Source organism: Erinaceus europaeus, chromosome 11 (assembly GCF_950295315.1).
Source record: "Erinaceus europaeus chromosome 11, mEriEur2.1, whole genome shotgun sequence".
NCBI classification, from domain to species: domain Eukaryota; kingdom Metazoa; phylum Chordata; class Mammalia; order Eulipotyphla; family Erinaceidae; genus Erinaceus; species Erinaceus europaeus.
Genome location: NC_080172.1, coordinates 66,985,314 through 67,009,834, shown reverse-complemented (window position 1 = coordinate 67,009,834; position 24,521 = coordinate 66,985,314). Strand labels below are relative to the sequence as shown.

At 43.7% G+C, this 24,521-nt stretch overlaps 1 protein-coding gene across 1 annotated transcript; it reads right to left on the bottom strand.

The window, feature by feature from the left end:
* Window positions 1–5,043: 5,043 nt before the first annotated feature.
* On the bottom strand, window positions 5,044–5,823 carry LOC103119110 (protein dpy-30 homolog). Its single transcript, XM_060200991.1, has one exon. It carries the CDS (start codon window positions 5,616–5,618, stop codon window positions 5,319–5,321), a length of 300 nt encoding a protein of 99 aa, XP_060056974.1. The 5' UTR covers window positions 5,619–5,823; the 3' UTR covers window positions 5,044–5,318.
* Between the last annotated feature and the right edge of the window lie 18,698 nt (window positions 5,824–24,521).

Here is a 24,521-nt window from a genome sequence, read left to right as displayed (position 1 = left end):
GTAGGAAGCCTGTATAGTCCTCCTAGTTAAGGTCCAGGGAATACTGCATGGTTACTTCCATGAGGGTCTATATGGTTCTGATGGACAAGGTCCAAGAATACCTTGCTCTAATCTTTAGACTCATTTACATGGGTTGCATAGAAATCATTGGCAAAGCGCATGTGGTGCAAAGTGCAGGGACTAGCGTAAGGATCCTGGTTCAAGCCTCCGGCTCCCCACCTGTAGAGGAGTCGCTTCACAAGCGGTGAAGCAGGTCTGCAGGTGTCTTTCTCTCTCCCCTCTCTGTCTTCCCTCCTCTCTCTATTTCTCTCTGTCCTGTCCAACAACAGTTACATCAATCATAACTACAACAATAAAACAACAAGGGCAACAAAGGGAATAAATAAATAAATGTTAAAAAAAATTTTTTTAAGTCATTGGCAGACAGGCAAGGTTACTTTGACAAGTGCAGGCTGCAGCTGGGTGAAGGGAAAGTCAACAAAAGTTCTTGTTAAGTCTTTACTACTTCACTGAGTTCAACCTTGGACACTGTGCTAAAATGTTTTGCTGTCTTAGCTGAGAACTAAAACTGTTGTTATTGCTTCACTATATAAGCTGAGCTCTGCTAAGAATAAAGCATCAAATGATCAATCTGGTCCTTTTGTGCCCTGTCATTATTTTGCCCTCCTCTCAGGGACCATTTGGCTTTGCCCAGGACCGGTCAATGGTGGCTTAGTTAAAACTTAAATTGGAGCAGCCCAGGAGGGTGCACAGCAAAAGAGAGCAAAGACTTACAAGCATGGGATACTGAACTCAATCCAAACACCTCATATGCCAGGGTGATATTTTGGTTCTCTCTCTTGCCAATCAATGAATCAGTCTTTTTTAAAAATGGAATATCTCCTTCTTGGTTGCAAACTTACTCAGTGCCTAGGTTGTAGATTTGAACTGTGTTGTTGCTCCACACCTCTGATGGCAACTTTGGCCTTAACCAGCAAATCATAAAACTCTATGTTCCTGGGGTTATAAAGCAGACTGGGGCAAGATAATAAATATAGGCTAAACCTCTCATATCCAGTTCTCAGATTTGGGCTTTTGGGGAAAGAACTCAAAGCACATGTTCTCTGAGTGTTGGTGACTGGTGCTGTGGAGAGGTGCACCAGACTTATAAAGTCACTAATCTGGGAGCAAAGCCAGAAAGAAAACCAGTTGCCCAAAGCTCCCTTTTTCTCCCAGGAATAAAATGCCATTAAGAATTGAACGCATGGTTTGTGACCTATATACATGAAGAATGAGTTAAAAATGGGCTGCTTTTCATAGCATCCAGGCAAACAAGAACCAGTGTCTCTTGCTTTGGCAGAAGGCAAGCAGAGCCTAGATGAATCCCCAAGAGTACCTGGACTCCTTGACGGGGATCCTTCTAGAAGAAAGACATGGGTACCTGGCTGTCATGACATCAGAAGCATGAACCCACTGCCTCCCCTACCATGTATACACATTGTGCCTCACTATCATCCAAGCCACTCCTGACTCCAGGCTGGTAGGGAGTGACATTTCTCAAGGCAATTCTGATTCACAATCAATCTCTTAGAAGGTTCCTTGGCAGGAATCAGTCCTAGAGTGCATCCGGATGTAAGAGCCTCATCTTCAGGCAGTGAGCAGAACATTTTATATTCAGCACAGCACACAGATAAGTACCTGGACTGTCCCAGCAGCTAGCTGAAGATCTCAAGCAGAAATATGATAATATGGGGGCCAGGTGTTGGTTTACCTAGTGGAGTGCATACATTATCATGTGCAAGGACCCAGGTTCAAGCCTCCAGTCTCTACCTGCAATGGGGAAGCTTCACAAGTAGTAAAGAAATGCTGCAGACCCCCCCTTCATCTCCCCATTATTAGTTTTTCAGGGACACACTGAGGCTCTAATGTAGGAAGCAGTGTTTATTATGCTGGCAGGCCCAGCCAGACTTCTGTCCACAAAAGAATGGGCCTTAAACACAATGGTGCTGCCCCTTATATACAACTATCAACTTTCCCATAGTAACTCATAGCAACAAGCTTAATACATTATTTTATCTTTTGTGTATACAGAGAATACAACTTGTTTTGGTTATCAGCAGAGTCTTGGGCAGAAGTAGCAGACTCTAAGGACACCAGCCAAGTCCATGTTGACTATAGCAGTAGAAAACCTTGTTTATGACAATATAAGAAGAGAAAACACAAGTAGAACCTGAACTGGAATTGGCGTATTGCACCAAAGTAAAAGTCTTTTTGGGGTGGGTGGAGAGGGAGAATACAAGTGGTGGGTGGAGAGGGAGAATACAAGTCCAAGAAGGATGACAGAGGACCTAGTGGAGGTTGTATTGTTATATGGAAAACTGAGAAATGTTATGCATGTACAAACTATTGTATTTACTGTCGAATGTAAAACATTAATTCCCCAATAAAGAAATTTTAAAAAGAAAACCCTGTTTATGCTGGGAGGAGGGAAAAGATTGCTGACAACTGCATTTTTTTTTTTACCAAGAAGTTAACCCTTGCTTTTCTTTTTAAAAGTTAACAAAAAAAAAAAAAAAAAAAAAACCCTCACTCTCCTGTCTTTATCCAAAAAAATGAATTAAAAAAATAAGAAATATAATAATGTACAAATATCACCAAGCCAAAAACAAACTGAAGACTGATAAACACAGGACTGTTTGGAAGGAGGGAAGCGGGGCTGAGTTTGCAAAAGTGAGCTCCCTCAGTTCTCCAGGGCACTGATCCTTGGCTTGTAGGTATGTACCCACAGAGCTGACAGATTTGTAATCAGAGCCTCAAGTTGAACTAAATCACACAGGTCTTCAAACTGTCTTTTTCTTCTGAAGCCTCTGCTTCTCAGCATTACCTGCCACCCCACAGCCGGTCAACATCTAAATTTAGCCATTTCCTTTTGCGATTTTGGTAATCACAAGGGCTTAGGCTCACTTATGGGGGAGATATTCTAAGTGAAGTCAAGAAAGAACACACATCATTAAAATGTTCAGGGCCTGGGAAAATGCCTTTGAAATTGCTTACTTGCTTGCTTGCTGGAAGTATGAAATAGCATAGTGGGAGCAGGTCTTGATGCCTGCATTAGAAAGATAATAGAAATGTAATGCTGCTCCCTGTGCCACTTTGACTGCCTTGGGCAACTCTGGGCTTTGACAAATTAACAGTGGGCTGTTCTTTTCTTTTAATAGAAAGAAAATAAGATTTAGAGGTGACACAGACAGCCCACCGCATTTCTTATTCAATCACTTGATTCTCCTTGAAATAGTTCATCCACGACTCACCTTGGAGCACCTCCCAACCTTGAAGCCTGAGTCCTTCATTACTTCTGTCTTCACTATGAAGACCTATAAAACTCGACATCCAAGTCAGCAGAACTGCCATTGGAGCTGAGAGTGACACATTTTCACCTTGAAAGCCTGGTACATTTTGTTCTAAACTGGATTCCAAGAAGGTCTGAGTGGGAAGCAATATTGTGAATGGCCCCTGACCAGGCTGTAACAACCCAGGAATATGTACAGGAGTAAGGTCTGCCTCTGATTAGATGTAGACTAGCTCTGAAGATCTTTATGTAGCCATACTATAAGTTACATGATCACATTAACTGAGTGTGTGGTCATATTACAAGGCTCTTTGTGCACTGGGAATGGAAGAACTCTCCAGGTAGATGGGCAGAGGAGGGAATATAATGACTAAGCAAAAAGACTTCCATGCCTGAGGCTCTGAGGTCCCAGGTTCAATCCCTACCACCACCATAAAGCTGTGATCTCTGTTTTCTCCCCGTAAAATACATACATGCATACATACATACATAAATACATAAATAAGGAAGTATTCTCCAGGGAGAAGTCACAAAAGCTTTGGTCACCAAAGGAAACTGAAGTTTCCTTAGACTGTCCATATCCTAGACCACAGTTTTGTTATCTACAGATCAAAATGGTTTAAATCAGTTGTTTTCAACCTAGGGTGACAATGTTCCCTTGGGAACATTTTCAGCTTCTAGAAATATTTTGGGTTGTAACAATATAGGAGAGTGTGTGGTGGGTGCTACTGGTGTCTAGACACTATTGTCCTACATGACACAAGATAGCCTCTCGTGACAAAAAGTGATTTTCCCCAAAATGTCAACAGTGACAAGGATGAGAAACCCTAGTATTGTTTCCTTGTGAGAATATCTATCTTTTGCATCAATATTAAAAAGTCACATGAATATACTGTTGTGTGTGTGCATGCATGTGTGCACGCACGCACACACACACGGATGTGAAAACAAGAACCTATAATTCTGTAATTATTATAATAAAAATTTAATGATTAAAAAAACTCACATGGGTATGAATAATTGGTACTGCCTATCTTTTGATGGCAAGGCTCAAGCTGCATGTCCTGGGTATGACGAGGATTTGACTTTTGCCTCTATCTCCTGGGGCTCACCTTCTAAGCCAAGACCCACGGGCATCTGCTGCCATCTTCTCTGTCATACCTACCATCAGAAGAGCATTTGTCATCAAATAAACCATTTCCAGTTAAAGATGTTTGATGGGATAGGTTTAGATCCCATTATGGCATCAACCCATCTGTCAACTAGGCTATCACTTGTCACTGAACTTTTCTCAGTGCCTGATTTCTCTCATTAGCTGAAGCTCTGTTCCTATCTGTTAGTTATACCCAGGAGGAGCCCAGAATTGAGCTCTGAATTTGCTGTCTCATGTCTACATATTTTCCCCTTTGGAGCTTAGGTCTACCAGCTCTGAAACCCCACCTTTCCCTGATTTAGGTATTTAATCTTTTCACTTCTGCCTGAAGACTTGAGTATAAATTCCTAACAGAACCAAGATACAAGCTGTGAATTTCCCCCCGGGATTTGGAATGCAAGGAAATGTTTGATGTGTATGTCAAAGACACATGTGGTACTATTTATCTCTCCTGCACTCATTGCAGACATCACTAATCAGTCACGAAAAAAAGTTTCCTGTTGAACTGCAGCATGATCAACACAGCATGGCCACTTTCAATTGACCAGAGACCACATTCTAATTTTTTTTGTTGATGTTTTAATGGTTTATTTTGAAGGCCATTTGAAAAACAAATTTGAAGACAATCTGAGAGAAAATTACACAGAATACACCTGTTAAATAAGTATGGTGACTGAATCAAAGTAAGGAGGATATTTTCTTCTGCATAACAAGTTCTGTTGTCCTGAAGCTGCTTATACATCCAAGAGAGGGTGGGGGGAATCATGGCAATTAAAGCTGCCTCATAGCCATGTAAATTGAGAGTAGAAACTGAATTTCTCTATTCTTCCCAGTAAGTCAGTTTCGATCTTCAAACTGTGCCTTGTATTTTAAAAGATATGATGCTAAAAACTCAATGGGATTTGGTGGTCTTTCCTTTGCCAGCATAGCGAGCCCCTGTAATAAGATAAGCACAACTGTCTGATCCAGGTAGGCATGAGTTGGCAGAGAGTGGAGATCCACCTTCTGTTTTGATGACTTTTCTGCATTAATCGTCTCATTTTCTACTATCCTTTCCACATTGTTGGTGAGCCCGTACTTGGTATAGGGGTTCTTGGCGACCTGTGTCTGCCCCTCCAGAATCTGCTCTGGCTCCATGGCCCGGCCAGTCCTGTCCGTAGATACCACCACATTCTAATATTAACCAACTTACCATTCAGTCTCTGAACCATTTAAATAAAGCTGGCAGCAACTGGAAAAGGCCATGAGAAGAGACCCTCAGTTAAATTGTCAGATCCTTGAAAGCAAGGCTAAGATCTATTTCATTCACTATTTTGCTTCATATATATATATATATATATGTAAAAATTTTTTGTTGTTGAATGTAAATGAATGAAAAGCCTCTCAGCTGAAGTATGCTTGATCCCAGGGGTGGGAACAGACTAATTTATAGCTCATCTTCTGGGCCCATACTGGGTGGAGAGGTCTCAAAAGGGAGGGTCTGGAAGAGGAAAGGTGATTTTGTTAGCTATACACTCAAGTATCAAACAGTCTCCATTACTTCTAAAAGAAAGGTAAGGGAGTTGGGCGGTAGCGCAGCGGGTTAAGCGCACGTGGCGCAGAGCACAAGGACCAGCGTAAGGATCCCAGTTCGAGACCCTGGCTCCCCACCTGCAGGGGAGTTGCTTCACAGGCGGTGAAGCATGTCTGCAGGTGTCTATCTTTCTCTCTCCCTCTCTGTCTTTCCCTCCTCTCTCCGCTTCTCTCTGTCCTATCCAACAACAATGATATCAACAACAATGACATCAGTAACAACACCAATAATAACTACAACAAGGGCAACAAAAGGGAATAAATAAAATAAATATTTTTTAAAAAGAAAGAAAGGTAATACTGTGAGACTTTGCAGAGAATCTTATACTTGTGTAACTTCCCCATATTTGTTATTTTTTATTATTCCTTTCCTGGTTCCCTGTGGTGATTAGCAAGCTTGAGGCATTTTAAATGATCATTTGTTGAGTGGTATATTTTAACAGCTTTATAAACATTAACCTACTTAGCCAATCACAGTAGGTGTATTCTCTCCCATTTCTCAGAAACCAAGGCTCAGAGTAGTTAATTACATGCCCAGATACACAGCTAGTGGGTGGCTTGGCTCAGCCTTGTACCTAGGCCAGCATGCTTCCAAAGCTGCTATTCACAAGCCCTTCACAGAAAAAGGTCTGGATGCTTGTGCTTGGTGACTGCAGTGTAAGAGAAGATCCATTCCATCTCTCTGAAAAATTGAAAGAGAGAAACCCCAATGGAGGGAATGGTATGGTAGCAACTGAGTGCTTGAGATGGGAGGGAAGGCAGAAGGCCCATGGGGTGGGCGTGAAGTTAACAGATTCTCAGCACTCAACTTGAAAAAACTCATTGGAGACTGGAGAGGGTGTCTTAAAGTTTCATGGTGTGGTTATTTCTGATCTCTCTCTCTCCCTCTCTATCTATCTATCTACCTATCTATCTATCTATCTATCTATCTACCTACCTATCATGAATCCCTAGCTATTGTCTCAACACTCCTAGTCTCCTGTCACCTTCATATGGGCCATTGTTTCTCTGTCTCCTGGTTGTCTTCCTCATCATTAGGGCTACCAAATTTAGCAAATAAATACATAGGATTGTGGCTAGAAGATAACAGACACAATGGCTCAAGTTCTGGACTTAAAATCATGAGGCCCCGAATCCAATTCCTGACATCACATGTGTTGGACTGTTACTCTGGTTTTCTCTCTACTTTTTGATCATAAATAAATATATAAGCAAATAAATAAATAAAACAAGACATCCAGTTAAATGAAAATCACAGCAAAGAATTTTTTAATGTAGATATCTTTAATACAATATTTGGAACATGTTTCTACCAAGACGTTGTCTGTTTATCTGAAATTTAAGTTGAATCAACCATACTACATTTGTAAGTAGAAATTCTGTCCACCATCCCCTGGCTTGCTGCCCCACCACACCTGAATCTACTGCTCCATATTCATGATCCATTCCCCACCAGCCCAAGCTCTGCTGTCCAATGGCTACTCCTGGCTCCCCTGGGTCCCTGAATTACTGAGTCATGTTCTCTGCCCAAGCTGCCTGCTGGTCTAGCTTGGCCTCTGCTGGAGCCCTCCTTGAAGCCAACAGCTGAGGACAGAGCCCAGAATCTAAGACACACGCCCTATATAGGTGAAGAGGGGCTTCTGGCTGGCAAAGTAATGAAGCTAATGAGCCAAGAAATGTTGCTCTGTGGTTTAGAAAACTTCATCACTTGCCTGGCTCTGAGCCAAAACAATCATTTTAAGTTGTTGAGAGGGTGGAGAGAAGGTTGAAAAGAGGAGGGTTTGTTGTTCCTGCCTCCAGACTTGCCAGCTGCAGACAGGGTGGGTTAATGGGCTGTGGAAATGGGATGCACCCAGGAAATGCTGCAGGGCCGGCCTCTAGGGCTGTTCCCAAGGCCTGGGAGGCAGCAAAGCTCATTGCCTGGTAGAAGTTCACTGCCTGGTAGGGCTCTCAGCCCTTCTTCATATATAAGATAAGAGCCTTAGACATTGAAAACGGAAGGAACCAGAGGAGAGAAGAGGAATTGGGAGCTGTTTTTGCACCCCCACCCCAGCATGTGTACACACATGCAACATGTGCTTCCTTACACACATGAACACATACCTGCCTCCCACACATGCACATCAACGTGCATGCTTATGTGTACATGTGCAAACAGCACAAGAGCAGAGAAGCTTGTTCTCACGTTGTGAACTAGTTGTTTCTTCTGTCTATGCCTCAATCTGCTTCTTTGTAACATGTAGGACTAGTTTTTCTTAGCCTTGACTAAAAAGGCCCTAGACTTTTTTTTTCTTTTTTAAAAAATATTTATTTAAGCCAGAGCTGAACAGTGCTCTGGTTTAAAAAAAAAAAAAAAAAAAGGGCAGAGGGTAGATAGCATAATGGTTATGAAAAGAGACTCTCATGCCTGAGGCTCCAGAGTCCCAGGTTCAATCCTCTGCACCACCATAAGCCAGAGCTGAACAGTGCTCTGGTTAAAAAATATATATATATATTTATTACCTTTTGTTGCCCTTGTTGTTTTATTGTTGTAGTTATTATTGTTGTTGTCATTGTTGGATAGGACAGAGAGAAATGGAGAGAGGAGGGGAAGACAGAGAGGGGGAGAGAAAGATAGACACCTGCAGACCTGCTTCATCGCCTGTGAAGTGACTCCCCTGCAGGTGGGGAGCCGAGGGCTCAAGCCAGGATCTTTACACCGCCCTAGACTTTTCTATCCCCTCCTGGTTGAGAGTTTCCCAAAGACAGGAATTTGGCCTTGGTCTCCACATAACTGAGCAACCAGCACCCAGTCCTCTCCAGAGAGGGGTCCAGCAATGCCCTTTCCTCTCCCCCCTCCTTATCCTCTTCCTTCTGCTAAACCTAGACCTGGTGACTGTCTACAAAGCCAGAAGTCTTTCTCAGAGTGTGATTCTCAGAGTGTGATTCTGTTGCAGTGGATAAAATATGGGACTCTCAAACATGAGGTCCCAAGTTCAATCACTAGTGTCACATGTGCTAGGCATACTCTGGTTCCCCTTTCTCTCTCTCTCTCTCTCTCTCTCTCTCTCCCTTTCCTTAAGAAATAAATCTAAAAAAAAGAAAAACCTGTCCACAAAGTCAGAAAGCAGAATTCCCAAGCAGGTCACTAGGGAGCCTTTGCACCCTAGCGCCCCAGGAGCATGTGAGGAGATCCAAAGGAGCTTCTGGCAGGTGACTCCCAGGGTGCACCCCCCTACCACCACCACTCCCATCACTCCTACCCCCAGAGCCGCTTGGAGTGCTTTCCCATTTAGCTTAATTAAGCCATCTGCTCACATTAAGCAGTAAATTATCTCAATCACTCCTCCAGTCCCAGAGGGGAGAAAGAGATCAAAGGAAGCTGTCACCACTGAATGGAGCCTGAGGACCCTGCTCTAGCTCCTCCCAGCCACTGTGTGACTCTTTCCTGGACAGAGGCAGCCACTGGGGTCTGCAAGACCTCCCTCACGCCCACAGAACAAGTCTTCCCTCATGCCCACAAAAACATTACCTCCACTTGCTTCCTTCTCTTCTGGCAGGGAGGAGCATGCCTGTTCACAAGAGGAAAAAAAGATAAGAGCTTTTCTTTGTTTCTTCTCTCCCTTGTTGTACTTGAGTGTTTATGATATTGTTTTCATCCAGTAAGTTTGCATTACTCCTTCCTGCTCCTTAGTTCTTAGATTTGCTGAGGAAATCCTATGCCTACCAGGTGCCTGGCTAAAGTGGTCTATGAACCCCAATGAAGTCTGCAAGTGTGTGGCCAAAGCTCAAGGATGAGGGCTCTCAGTAGAGTAAGCATAGAGGTGGTATGGGACTGGGGCAAAGGGATAGGTTTCCAGCAGACACAACATTCATGGGCTGCTGTCAACTGGGGGGGGGGGGCACGAAGTTTGCTCTGCTTTGCAATTCCCGACACTGATTTCTAAGTATTCTTGATTAGTCTCAAGAGGCAATTCTTGGGCCTGTGTGGGGGAAATGGACCTAGTCAGGCCTTCCTGCCTGGGAAAGCAGGTGCCTGGGCAGATAAGCAGGCAGTAAGCATGTTCTGTGGACTTGGGTCCATGCCCATTGTTGCACAAGTCTGTAGTCCTGGCCTCCTAGTGAGAGGCCACTTTTGTCCTTTTATATAAAAGGGTCAGGGAGAAGCCCTTGAGGACTTTGGAAGATGCTTGAGGAGACCATGAGAAGGGCACCTCTACAGTTGAGATGTAGAGACAATGACCCAGGGAGCTGCTGCCACTGCTGCCTCAGGAGCAGACCAGCACTGTAGGCCCTGGGAAAGACAGATATGAGGGCTGTTAACCTGAGGAAGCTGACCTGAGAGAGGCAAGCTGAGCTTAGTTCAGCTGTGCTGAAGATACTGAGCAGAAGGGAGCTAAGCTGTGCTGATCCCTCACCAGATTAAAGGCATGGTTTCTTTGACATTAGTGCCCTATATCTCCTTTCAATTTCCTCTTCCCACCCAGTGATCCTACCCTTGGAACAGACATGCCTCCACATGCAGCCAGCAAGACAGTTCACCCGGATAGTGCACTGCTTTGCCATGCATGCACCCTAGGTTTGAGCCTAACCCTCACCACACTGGAGGAAGCTTCAGTGTTGTGGTGTCTTACCTCTCTCCCTGTCTCTGTCTGTCTGTCTATTTCTATTTCAAAAGGTCACCTTGGAGTTGTGAAGCCCCAGTCATGATGACAAAAAGAAAAAAAAAAAAAAGGTAATGATTCTGTAGCCAACAGACTCAAAAGATGCACATGAACCTGAGGCCTGTACAAAAGTAGGAACCAGGGTCCAGGCAGTGGTACACCTGGTTAAGTGCACACAGTTCAGTGTGCAAGGACCCAGGTTCAAGTCCCCACCTGAATGGGGAAAGCTTCATGAGCGGTGAAGCAGGGCTGCAGGTGTCTCACTTTCTCTCTCCTTCTCTACTACCCACTCCCCTCTCAATTTCTATCTGTCTGTATCCAATAATAAATAAATAAATATTTTTTAAGTAGAAAAAAGATGGAGAGAAGGACTGACTCACTGTCATCACACCCCTCATCCTACCAGGAATGTCCTTTGTTTTTTTTTTTTGTTTGTTTGTTTTTTAATTTTTTTCTTTTTTATTTAAGAAAGGATTAATTAACAAAACCATAGGGTAGGAGGGGTACAACCCCACACAATTCCCACCGCCCAATCTCCATATCCCACCCCCTCCCCCGATAGCTTTCCCATTCTCTATCCCTCTGGGAGCATGGACCCAGGGTCATTGTGGGTTGCAGAAGGTAGAAGGTCTGGCTTCTGTAATTGCTTCCCCGCTGAACATGGGCGTTGACTGGTCGGTCCATACTCCCAGTCTGCCTCTCTCTTTCCCTAGTAGGGTAGGTCTCTGGGGAAGCTGAGCTCCAGGACACATTGGTGGGGTCTTCAATCCAGGGAAGTCTGGCCGGCATCCTGATGACACCTGGAACCTGGTGACTGAAAAGAGAGTTAACATACAAAGCCAAACAAATTGTTGAGCAATCATGGACCCAAAGCTTGGAAAAGTGGAGAGGAAGTATTAGGGAGGTACTCACTGCAAACTCTAGTGTACTTCTGCTTTCTTACTTTGGTGCCATACTCCAAACTCAGTCAATTTCTGCTTTGCGTTTCTACTTCTTTTTTTTTTTTTTTTTTTACATGCATAACATTCCCCAGATTCCCATTTAACAATACAACCCCCACTATTTCATTCATCATCTTTCATGGACCTGTATTCTCCCCACCCACCCCAGAGTCTTTTACTTTGGTGTAATACTCCAATTCCATTTCAGGTTCGACTTGTGTTTTCTTTTCTAATCTTGTTTTTCAACTTCGGCCTGAGAGTGAGATCATCCCGTATTCATCCTTCTGTTTCTGACTTATTTCACTCAACATGATTTTTTCAAGGTCCATCCAAGATCGGCTGAAAACGGTGAAGTCACCATTTTTTACAGCTGAGTAGTATTCCATTGTGTATATATACCACAACTTGCTCAGCCACTCATCTGTTGTTGGACACCTGGGTTGCTTCCAGGTTTTGGCTATTACAAATTGTGCTGCCAAGAACATATGTGTACACAGATCTTTTTGGATGGCTGTTTTGGGTTCCTTAGGATATATCCCCAGGAGGGGAATTGCAGTTTCATAGGGTATGTCCATTTCTAGCCTTCTGAGAGTTCTCCAGACTGTTCTCCACAGAGGTTGGACCAATTGACATTCCCACCAGCAGTGCAGGAGGGTTCCTTTGACCCCACACCCTCTCCAACATTTGCTGCTGTTACCTTTTCTGATGTGTGACATTCTCACAGGAGTGAAGTGATATCTCATTGTTGTCTTGATTTGCATTTCTCTGACAATCAGAGACTTGGAGCATTTTTTCATGTGTTTCTCGGCCTTTTGGATCTCTTCTGTGGTGAATATTCTGTCCAAGTCCTCCCCCCATTTTTGGATGGGGTTATTTGTTGTCTTGTTGTTGAGTCTGGCAAGCTCTTTATATATGTTGGTTATTAAACTCTTATCTGATGTATGGCATGTAAAGATCTTCTCCCATTCTGTGAGGGGTCTCTTGATTTGGGTAGTGGTTTCTTTTGCTGTGAAGAAGCTTTTTAATTTGATGTAGTCCCATAGGTTTATACTTGCCTTAGTCTTCCTTGTAATTGGATTCGTTTCATTGAAAATGTCTTTAAAATTTATGCGGAAAAAAGTTCTGCCAATATTTTCCTCTAAAGGAATGCCCTTTGTGTGCTAACAGGAAACAACGAAAAATCTGAAGGTCGCTTCCTTCGTTCAGAGCAAATGGGCATTCATGTATAGGCACCGGGCAATTGTGGTGGCCTGCCTGACCCACAAGTGCATGTCTCCCAAGTCAGAGGGCTCCTGCAGGCAGACGTGCAGTCAGACTGATTGTCCTTGTACTTTGACAGCCTCCTTTTGGGATTTCAGGCTGACCACAGGTCCATAGTTCGCACCCCCTTTCTGCAACCAGCTCAAGAACTATTGATTGGGCTGCAGGTTTTTAGCTACATTTTAGTCCTAGTCACCTTATTATTTTTGGACTTTATTATTTCCCATCCCCCTCATTACACATTTACAAAGCATTATTTAATGTGGATCTTTTCTATATACAAATGACTAACAGGTATTCATTTTGGGTCATTTTTAGCTGTTTTTCAGCCTTGAAAATGACTTAAGCTCTGGGTTCTGGAAATATCTTTCTGTAGCTCCTGAAGGACACAGACTTTTTTCTTTTTTTATGTATTTATTATGTATGTATGTATGTATTTTTATTGTCACCAAGGTTATCACTGGGGTTTGGAGCCTACATGACAAATTCACCACCCCTGGTGACAATGTTTTTCCCTTTCTTTTATTTGATAAGACAGAGAATTTGAGAGGGAAGGGGAGATAGAAAGAAATAATACCTGAACCATTGCTTCATCACTTATGAAGCTTCTCTCCCCACTCCACAAGTGGGAGCCAGGGTCTTGAACATGGGTTATTGTACATGGTAACGTGTATGCTCTACCAAGTACACCACTACCTGGCCTCTACCTACATAGAATTATTTTATTAATCATCAGCCAAACTAACCTGATCTCATATATTGTATTTATTTTATTGGCAGTGTTAATGATTTGTTGTGAAATTGTTGACACATGAGTACAATTCCCCTTCTTCCTATGACAGGTATCTGCAAAATACTCTCACTCCCAAGGCCCCTCTCTCCCCCTTCCTCCCCAGAGTTCTTTGCTTTGGTGCACTATACCAACTCCAGTCTTAGTTTTATTTTGTGTTTTCCCTTTCTGTCTCTGTCTCTTAAGTTCTGCCTCTGAGTGAGGTCATCTGGTATTCATCCCACTCTTTTTTACTCATCCCACTCGACACTATTCCTTCAAGTTCCATCCAAGATGAAGCAAAGATGGGAAATGTTTTATTCTATATTGTAGAATTTCTGCTTTAATATCCATATATTTGATCCATTTTGATCTGATTTTGATTCGTAGTGTTAAGTGGTGGCCTAGTTCTACTTTTTTCTACATGTGTAAAATGTCCAGTTTTCCCAGCACTATCTATTAAAGAGATCTTTTTGTCCACCACTGAATGATTTTGGCCCCCTTGTCATATATTAGGTAGCTGTTATATATGTGGGCTCATATCTGGGCTCTTGACTTTGTTCCATTGATACAAGTGTCCATTTTTATTCCAGTACCACACTGTTTCAGTTATTTTTGCTGTATAATATAAACTGAAGTTGGGGAACGTGATACCTCTGTTTATTTCCTTTTTTATCAGAATTGCTTTGGCAATTTGTTGGGGTTTTTTATGCTTCCATACAACTTTTTGAATAAGTTGTTCAATTTTTTTTCCACCAGGGCTATCGCTGGGGCTCGATGCCTTTACTATGAATCCACTTCTTCTGAAAGCCATTTTTGTTGCCCTTGTTGTTATTATTGTTTTATTGCTATTGCTGTTGTTATTGTTGCTGGATAGGACAGAGAGAAATGTAGAGAGGAGGGGAAGACAGAGAAGGGGAGAGAAAGATAGACACCTGCAGACCTGCTTCACCGCCTGTGAAGCGACTCCCCTGCAGGTGGGGAGCCGGGGGCTCGAACCGGGATCCTTACACCGGTCCCTGCGCTTTGCGCCACATGCGCTTAACCCACTGCGCCACCGCCCGACCCCCTAGATGATTTTTTTTAAGATGATTTATGAATGGGGCAGCATCATCACTAATAAGTAGAAAGGCACTACCAGGAATTGTAAGTTTTTTGTTTCTGTGGTGTGTGTGTGTGAGCCCACTGATCCTGGAAGCCCCCTGACCTTTTTTTTTTTTCAGATAAAAGATGAGAAACAGACAGACAGAGAGAGAGAGAGAGAGAGAGAGAAACACCACAGCACTGCTCAACCATTTATGAAGCTTCTTTGTAAGGTGGAGCTCCCAAGTAGTGGCCAGGGCTCAAACTCAGGTTTCCTCACATGGTAAATTGTACACTCTACTAGGTGACTTATCACCTTCCCAGTCCCCACATTTTCATGGTTGGAGGTTTTTATACTCAGAAATAAAAGTGAAATAAGGCCATTAGCAAAAGAAAAGATGATTTGATTTGATTTACTTTGGATAGAGACAGGAATTGAAAGGGAAGGGGGAGGTAGAAGGGGAGAGAGAGAGCAAGAGAGAGCAAGAGACACCTGTAGCACTGTTTCACCTTGCATGAATGTTCCTCCCTTCAAGTGCAGACTAGAAGCCTGAACCTGAGCTTGGTAATGTATGCACTCAACCAAGTGTGTCACCACCCAGCCCAAGAGAGATTATTTCACCTGAAGTCACCTTCTACTAACTGGTAGCAGTGGTGTGTGCGTGTGTGTGTGCCTGCATGTGTGCGTGCGCGTGTGTGTGTGTGTGTGTGTGTGTGTGTGTGTGTGTGTTGGAGATAGAAGAGGGTGGGGTGTCTTCTCATGCAGATTCAGGTACCAGTCAGGAAGTCCCAGACTCATTGGTTTGTAATTGCCATTAGGTTAGGTATGAAGTCTTGGTATCATTGACTTTATGCCAATAACTCCACTTTGAGCCTGTAGTTTCTTTTATAATAAGAGGTATAAATTGCAAATGCAAAACTAGTTTGGCCCCCTTGCACTGTGTTTCTGATTCTCTTTCATGACTATTAAACTTAATACAATATAATTCAAACACAATTGCAGGTTGAGGCTCTCATGTTTGGTTGAGTGGAGGCAGGATCTCCCCAAACTGGGTCATAAAATATCCCATAATGGGGACAAAGTCTCCGACCAAAGTCCAGGCTCTGGGCCAAAGCAAAGGGAATGCCCCAGCTAGGGAACACAGTTCTGCTTTTCTGTCTGAATTAATTTTTCACTTGTTATTTTTCCAGCCAAGTCTTATCTAACTGGCCCAGTCTGCTCTCTGTCAGGCAAAGGAAGAGGCCTTGTGTTTGGACTCAACTGGAGCATTAAAGAGATTGTAGGTCCCCTGAAGCTCTGCCAGGCTGAGTAACCTCTTCATACTCTTCAGGAGATAAACTGGGATTGGGACAGCCTTGTCACCACAGGATTATCACTCCTTGCTTTGCTTTAAGGCTCTTTCCACACCCATCCCACCCCAGACCCAGGGCAAAGGATGTTCCATCTCTACTTTCAAAGATAATGGGGGGGGGGGTAGTACACCAGGTTAAATGCACATATTCCAATTCTTCGATAATGCTTCTAGATAAGGGAAAAATTATCTAGATAGATAAACTCAGATAAAGAATATTACCCAGAATATATAAAAAAAACATCTAAAGTTGTGTCTAGAATACTATTTAAATATCTATATGATCTCGACCTAAATATCTAGGTGACCTTTGGTAATAACTAGTATCTAAACATTAATCTAGAATATCTAGAGTGGTTATTCTATTATCACCCAGAGTTTCCCTGCTAGGGGACCATTAGCCTAGCTGGTAGGAGACTATAAAGAATGCGCAGCCTTGGGCAAGAAAGACAGCATGGTGGTTATGCAAAAGACTTTAATGCCTGAGGCTCTAAGGTCACAGGTTCAGGGCCCTGACACCATCATAAATCAAAGCTGAACAGTGTTCTGGTGCCTCTCTGCCTCTATCTCTCTCCCTAAAATAAAAGTAAATAAAATTTTTAAAAAGAAAGAAAGAAGGAAAGAAAGCATAGCCTTAGACTGATCTCTGCCTACCAAATGAGAAATAGCGTTTTAGCCACAAATCAAGTGATTTAAAAACCCAGGAAAATTTGAGAAGCACAGACTAGAGCAGGAGTTCTAGACCTGAATTCACAAGCTTGAATGAGGAAAAATATTACACCTTTCTTTTCATAATTAAAATTTTGGATTTACTTCAACTATAGGCAATAAGTCATTGAAATATTGGAAATATCTGTGACTTTGTTACCAATAGAAATCATGGAAATTTTTAATATATATATAATTTTTTAACAGAGCCAAGATCTCACACATATGATTTCACTTCTCCTGAACTGACGTTTTTTTATTCAGAGATAGAGAGGGAGGGGCCCGATGGTAGTGCACCCAGTTGGGCACACATGTTATACTGTGCAAGGGCTCAGGTTTGAGCCCCTAGTTCCCACCTTCAGAGGGAAAGCTTTGCAAGTGGCAAAGCAGTGCTGCAGATGTCTCTCTATCTCTCTTTCTCTATATCTCTCCCTTCCCTCTTGACTTCTGACGGCCTCTATCCAATAAATAAATATAACAAAAGTTCAGTCAACAATATTTGTATACCTTTCCCATATTTTGGAGCTACTTTCCTATATTTTGGAGCTACAAGGAGCTACTCTCTTCCTTGATCCAGCTTTCTAGCCCTTTTTCCAGTCATAACATCATCTCTCCAGACAATAACCTGGGTCCACCTGCATATCAGATGTCAGACTCAAGAAAAAACTATTATAGTCATGGGCTCTTGGGAATATATAAATATAAAGTAGACCTACTAGCTATCTCCAAAACAGAGACCCCCAAATCTTCATCTGCAATAATCCAGCCTTTAGGTTCACAATTAATGAACAGTTTGTTTGGCTTTATATGTTAACTCTTCTTTCAGCCACCAGGTTCCAGATGCTACCCTGATGCCAACCGAACTTCCCTGGGAAGATAACCCCACCAATGCATCCTGGAGCCTCGCTGCCCCAGGGCCCTTCCCCACTAGGGAAAGAGAGAGAGCCAGGCTGGGAGTATGGATCGACCTGCCAACACCCATGTTCAGCAGGAAAGCAATTACAGAAGCCAGACCTTCCACCCTCTGTACCCCACAATGTCCCTTGGTCCATACTCCCAGAGGGATAAAGAATAGGAAAGCTATCAGGGGATGGGATGGGATACAGAGTTCTGGTAGTGGGAACTGTGTGGAGTTGTACCCCTCTTATCCTATGGTTTTGTCAGTGTCTCCTTTTTATAAATAAAATTTAAAAATATAACAATATTTATACACCTTTCCCATATTTGGGAGATACTCTCTTCCCTGATCCAGCTTTCTGGTCCTTTTTCCGGCCATGACATCATCTCCCCAAACAATAACTTGGATCCACCTGCATATCAGATGTCAGGCTCAGGGAAAAAAAAAAACTAGTATAGGCATGGGCCTTTTGGAATATAACTAAAGTGGGCATGCTATCTACAAAACGGAGACACCCAAACCTTCATCTGCAATATTCTAGCCTTTAGGTTCATGATAAGTCAACAGTTGTTTGGCTTTATATGTTAACTCTTCTTTCAGCCACCAGGTTCCAGATGCTACCCTGATGCCAACTGAACTTCCCTGGGAAGATGACCCCACAAGTGTATCCTGGAGCCTCGCAGCCCCAGGGCCCTTCCCCACTAGGGAAAGAGAGAGAGCCAGGCTGGGAGTATGGATCAACCTGCCGACACCCATGTTCAGCAGGGAAGCAATTACAGAAGCCAGACCTTCTACCTTCTGCACCCCATAATGACCCTGGGTCCATACTCCCAGAGAGATAAAGAATAGGAAAGCTATCAGGGGATGAGATGGGATACAGAGTTCTGGTGGTGGGAATTATGTGAAGTTGTACCCCTCTTATCCTATGTTTTTTTGTCAGTGTCTCCTTTTTATAAATAAAAAATTTTAAAATATATAGAGACATGATTTTTTAAAAATTTTAAAAAGTAACAAAAATTATATAAAAAAGAAAGAAGTAGAAGGGATATATAGATTCCTAAATCTAAACATTTTTTAGAATTTTTATATAGAGAATATATGTAAAGAATAAAATATATGTAAAGAACATATGACATCTCCAGTGTGAGACAGAAAAACTTCAGTTTGCTCCCGGATTGCAAATTGTTCCATCAAACAGCAAAGGTCAAGGGGGAATGGAGAAGCCCTATCTCCTTGACTATCACTTCACCACATATACCTGTGCCCAGTAGCAGGCTGGCACAGCCCTAATGTCTGCAGCACAGCCCTCCTTCCCTGGAGGACTAATGTTGATTGATCTTCTCTCCTCTGCCTCCTCTCTGGTGCTGGCCCAGGCTGTTCCCAGTACCTTCTCCCAGGAGCCTTTTCGTTGAGTTTAGAGGGTTGGGGGTGTTTTGCCTCCTCATGTACTCAAGACATGGGGACTCCTAATGATGCAACAGGACAAACAACTGGTTCTGGGGTAGGGAGCGAGCGGGGGTGGGGGGAATAAAAAAAAAATCAACCAGGAAGTTATAGCTCCTTTTTCACACTTTGGGGGGTGGGGAGAGTTGGGGTGTCAGGATTGCTCTAAGCTGCTGCTTATCTTTTCAGTCCTTACATAGCTGCTCTGCTGTTTGCCCCCAAAGAGCAGCAAAGCCATGGCTCCACCACAATTCCCCATGCTCTGTCTCCATCCTACTCTTCTTAGCCACTGCCCACCCTCCCATACATACTAATTTTTTTTTTTTAAGTCATCGGAAAACTGCTCAGCTCTGGTGCTGGGGCTTGAGCCTGTGACCTTTGGTGCCTCAGGTATAAAAGTCTTTTTGCATAACCACTGTGCTGTCTACCTAGTCCTAGTTAATTAATTGATTGATTAATTAATTAACTTATTAATTTATTTCAGGAGCATTGCTCAGCTCTGGCTTATGGTGGTACTAGGGATTGAACCTGGGACCTCAGAGCCTCAGGCACAAAAAAAAAGTTTATTGAGTAAGCCATTGTGCCACCTCCCCAGCCTCACTTCCTACTCCTCCCCTAGCTCTTGCTCCAAAGCCACCTGAGCTGATGGGAAGGGTAGGGATAAGAGGCAAGGGTAGAGCAGGCTGTTCTCACAGCCCTGTGCCAGCATCAACTAAAAGTATTGGCAGAGATCATGCTTCTCAGAGCAAACTCTGAGTTTAATCAATGAAAGTGTCTCTCTCACAGAAGACAGCCCATCTCCCAGAGCATCACATTCATCTTCACCGAGGCTTGCGTAGGTGGGAAGAGGCGGCCTTGTTTGCCCTTCTCCATGGGAAGCTGTCTTCTTCCTCCCCTCTGAGCTTTTCCCCGTTCATATCTGGACACAGCAGATTTCAGCCTGTTCTCTCATGTGAGAAAAACCAGAGGCAGGGGAGAATATGGGAACCCAAGGAGAAGAGTGGCAGAGTTTGTCAGTGAACAGTGACACTTTCTAGGTTAGAAGCTGTCTGGTATGGCATGTTGGGGGATGGTTATTTTGAATCGTCGCTGATGAAATATTTATTGAGTAGGAAAAGGAAAAATTCCAGAGTAAAGCAGAGGCCTGGAAATTGATTTAAGATCTAAGAGTTTGGGATGGTAAGATAGCTCATATGGGAGGGTGCCTGTTTTGCCATGCACACGCCCCACGTTCAAGGCCCAGCCCCCACAGCACGGGGGGGGGGGGGGGGGAGCGTCAGTGCTGTAGTGTCTCTCTCCCTCTCTGTTTCTCTTCCTTTCTGAGAAAAGTCAGCTTGGAGTGGTGAAGCCCTGACAACAAGATGAATAAATGAATGGATCCAAGAAGTCAAATCATCACACCATTGTCTTGCTCTCCCAGATCAGCAGTCCTTCACCTGGCCTGGCAATGAAGGGTGGGGAGGCTGCAGGCAAAGATTTTAGCTGATTGGCTGTGAGAAGGCAGTGAGATTCCTTACAGGAAGTGCCAACCACACACTGGGTGCTAAGCAAGAGCAGCTTCTCTTCCCTCCATAGTCCCCCTTCCAGGTTCTGCTGAAGCAAAGGCACTGAGATAGGCCAGTGTCGGGGTCTCTGGCAGGGTGATCTCCAAGGGAAAGGTAACGGACCGGTTCTTTCTAGAGTAAAGACACCGGGGAGACTGCAGCGTGCTCAGAACTCATTTATTAGCAGGTGGACATGAGTTAAATAGAAAACCAAACAAAGGGAATTATTATTGAAATATGTCAGAAATTACAGGTTTCTTAAAGGTCGGCTTGCCCCTATGGTAGGGGGCTGGTATGACAAGAATTGATGCAGCTACATAAAGGTCAAGATAATTAGTCTCCTGATGCAGGCATTTAATTACCCAAAGGCATTTGAGGGGAGGAGAGGGGTTGAACCAGTTAAGGCAAGATAGAGAGATGATAAGCAAGGTTTGATGCAAATTGAGGACATCAAAGGGCACTGCTAGGAGTGTGTGATAAGGTGTGTTCTTCTGTGATCAGAAGGTGACTTTGAGTAAGTGAATCTTAAAGTAGGTGGCCATGTGGCCTGCAGTTAATGGGGAGAAGTATTGGGGTTTCTGTGGACCTGAGAGTCAAGAAGGAAAGAACAAAGTCTGAGTTTCCCCCCTTTTGCTCACCTCGGTTGAGAGAGACTCACCAAGAGGGTATCTTCTCAGACCTCTATCCAAGGATAGGGGTGGTTCTCCCTAAGCTCTATCAAGCTTACACATAGTCCCAACAGGCCAGGCGGTAGCACACCTGGTTGAGTGTACACGTCACCATGTGCGAGGACCTGGGCTCAAACCCTCAGCCCCCTCCCCACCACCACCCACAGGAGGGAAGCTTCAGCAGCAGCAAAGCAGTACTTCAGGTTTCTCCCCCTTTCTCTTCCTCTACCTCAGTCTCTCACCCTCTAAAAACAAAACAAAACAAAACAAAAAACAAACAAGCAAAATCAGAGGCCCTAGGGGCAGAGTGGGAAGGAATATAAGCACCAGCTTCAGATTTAGGTTAAAGTGGAAATGCTGATCTTGACAAGAGGACAGCTAATTGTGATACTGTATTAAGTGAATCTTTAGTATCCTTTTTTTTTTTCTCCTTCCAGACTCTTTCCTCACTCCTGTGACTAATGTCTAAATTAATGTTTGGATGTTGCCCTCATTCTTATGTGTTTTTTACCTTTGGTGGGGGGGGGGGGCGGGGAGGGGGGATGGGGTTAGCTGGGCTTTTTTCCTGGTTCATTTCTTTATTGTTCCTTCTTGGTTTAACCATTGTATATAGTGTTGTGAGGTCCCTCTCTCTGTGCTTTTCAACCCACTGATCACTCTTGCCTGGACTGATTTGTGTCTAAGTAAGATACTTAAAGAGTTTAACAGTTGTGGAAATTAATAGTTGTTTCAATGTTATCTCAGTTCCCTGAGTTGAAGCACAGTGACTGTTAAAACCTCTTTTGTTCTTATTCTTCACTGTAGGCTATGGTAGCCTGAGGGCTTTTTACCTATAAGTAGGTTTTTTTTAGCTTAACCACTCACTCCTGACCAAGAGATAAAGCTGGGTGGAGGAGAGATAGCATAGTGGTTATGCAAATTGACTCCCACACCCCAAGTATCCAAAGCTCTGGGCTCACTTCAGCTTCTCTGCCAGCAGCAAGAGCCAAACCGGGGCAGCACTACTTAACCCTGTGAATTTCTAAACAAGTTCCGTTTATAATCAGTGGGTTCTGAGTCAACTTTTCACTGTGTTCTCATCAGGAGAACAATGTGGAAAGGCTCCCACTATACAGCCCCACCTCTAGTCCACCGGGGTGTAGATCTTCTCATGAGTTTCCCAGCCAGTTCTCTGCCCCAGATGTCAGATGACCGCAGCACTGCTGCTCCAGCCTCCAAGGAGCAGTAGCAATGGAGACTCACAGTGGCATTTGGTGAGCCTTAGAGGAGTCCTCTCCTCCCTTTAGCAGTCTTTTTGTTGCTAAAACAGACTGGAAGTGTCTCCTCAACTGGCAAACTGCCAGACTGTTACTGTTACCAGCTGTTCAGGAGTAGATAAGGGCTTTAGCCCCAGGAATCTTTCCTTGGGCCCCTCTCTGTCTATGAACTACACATGTTTGCACTCACTGGTGACCTGGTGGGTCCCAAAGTAGTCTTAGTCTCGTCTTGTTGTGGTCTCAGGTGATCTTCTTTGATATTCCTAGTTGACCAGGAAGAGAAGAGAGGAATGCAGCAGCTGCTACGCTGTAACCCCACTTCCAGATATATATATATATATAAAATTTTTTAATTTACTTATTATTGGATGGAGACAGAGAAAAAAATTAGGAGAGTGGGAGATAGAGAGGGAAAGAGAGAGAGAGATACCTGCAACTCTGCTTCACCACTCATGAAGCTTCCCCCCTGCATGTGGGGACCAGGGGCTTGAACCCTGGTCCTTGTGCACTGTAATGTGAGCACTTTAGCAGGTGTGCCACTGCTTGGTCCCTTGAATATCTTTATTTATATTTTGTCCTTTGAAAAATAAATAGTCCATGAAAGATGATGAATGACATAGTGGGGGTTGTATTGTTAAATGGGAATCTGGGGAATGTTATGCATGTACAAACTATTGTATTTACTGTTGAATGTAAAGCATTAATTCCCCAATAAAGAAATAAATTATTAAAAAAAAAAAAAGAAATAGTAGGGGCCAGGCCGTGGCACACTCAGTTGAGTACAAATGTTAGTATAGATAAGGACCTGGGTTCAAGTCCCTGCTCCCCACCTACAGGGGGACCATTCATGAACAGTGAAGCAGTGCTGCAGTTATCTTTCTTTTCCTCTCAACTCTTTATTTCCCCTCTCCTCTCAATTTATTTCTGTCCTAGTAAAAAAGAAAAAAAAATTAGTGCCAGCAGTACCCCTGATGACAATGAAAGCAAGAAGGAGAAGAAGAAAACAGAGATGGGGGCAAAAAATGCAATAAAGTAGAGAGGCTGAATTGTTCCCAAGCTGTGATCTCAGATGAACAGAGGAGCAGGGTCTGGGAGGTGGCTCAGTGGATAAAGCATTGGACTCTCAAGTGCTGGGAAATTGTCCAGATGTGATCACATCCACCATGTTGTCCCCTCAGGGTATTGTCAATTCCTATGAGAAAACCTTATTTCCGAGTGCCTTGTTTCCTAGCCAATCCTGTCCAGACTTGTCACTAATGGAATTTCTCCCATAAAAGCCCTTCTTCTTCCGCCCTTTCTCTCTCTTGCTCGCTTTTCACGCACAGAAGGGTTGTTGCACGTAGCGGGATGCGACCATTTTTGCTAGCTCCACATGTCCCGAACTGCTGCGCTCTCACCCGACTCTGAGGTACCTGCGCAAGTAAAGATTTGTGTTCCCTCTCCACTCCGGATCTCCTCTCTCTCTTCTGCATCACAGCCCGACACTCAAGTATGAGATCAGATGAACAAAGGAGGGGCTACACTGGGAGCCAACCCACAGGCCCTGGCCACCATCCTGTACCCACTAATTAGTTTGGGGAAAACCTGGGGTTAAACCATTGGCTTTCCTGGAAAGTAGCCCCGAGAAGGGCAGTCTCAGATTGGCATTAGAAGGCTTGGTCAGGCCCCAGCAGGAGACAGAAGGACACTCATCTGGGTGTCCTTATGACAGTGAGTAAAGGGACCATGTGCAGATGTTTGAAAAGGATCAGAGAGTCAAAAAATGAAAGTCTTGCTGGAGGGAACTGGAAACAAGCAATAGTAACACGCTAGTGCTTGGCCAAGCATGTCCTCAATGCCCAGCAAGAATCAGGGACACAGAGGTGTGTCCACAAGGAGCTGTAGTCACAGAAAAATGAAAACA

Excerpts from the sequence above, each read along its gene's own strand:
- LOC103119110 (XM_060200991.1), bottom strand. The coding sequence starts at position 5,618 with ATGGAGCCAGAGCAGATTCTGGAGGGGCAGACACAGGTCGCCAAGAAC.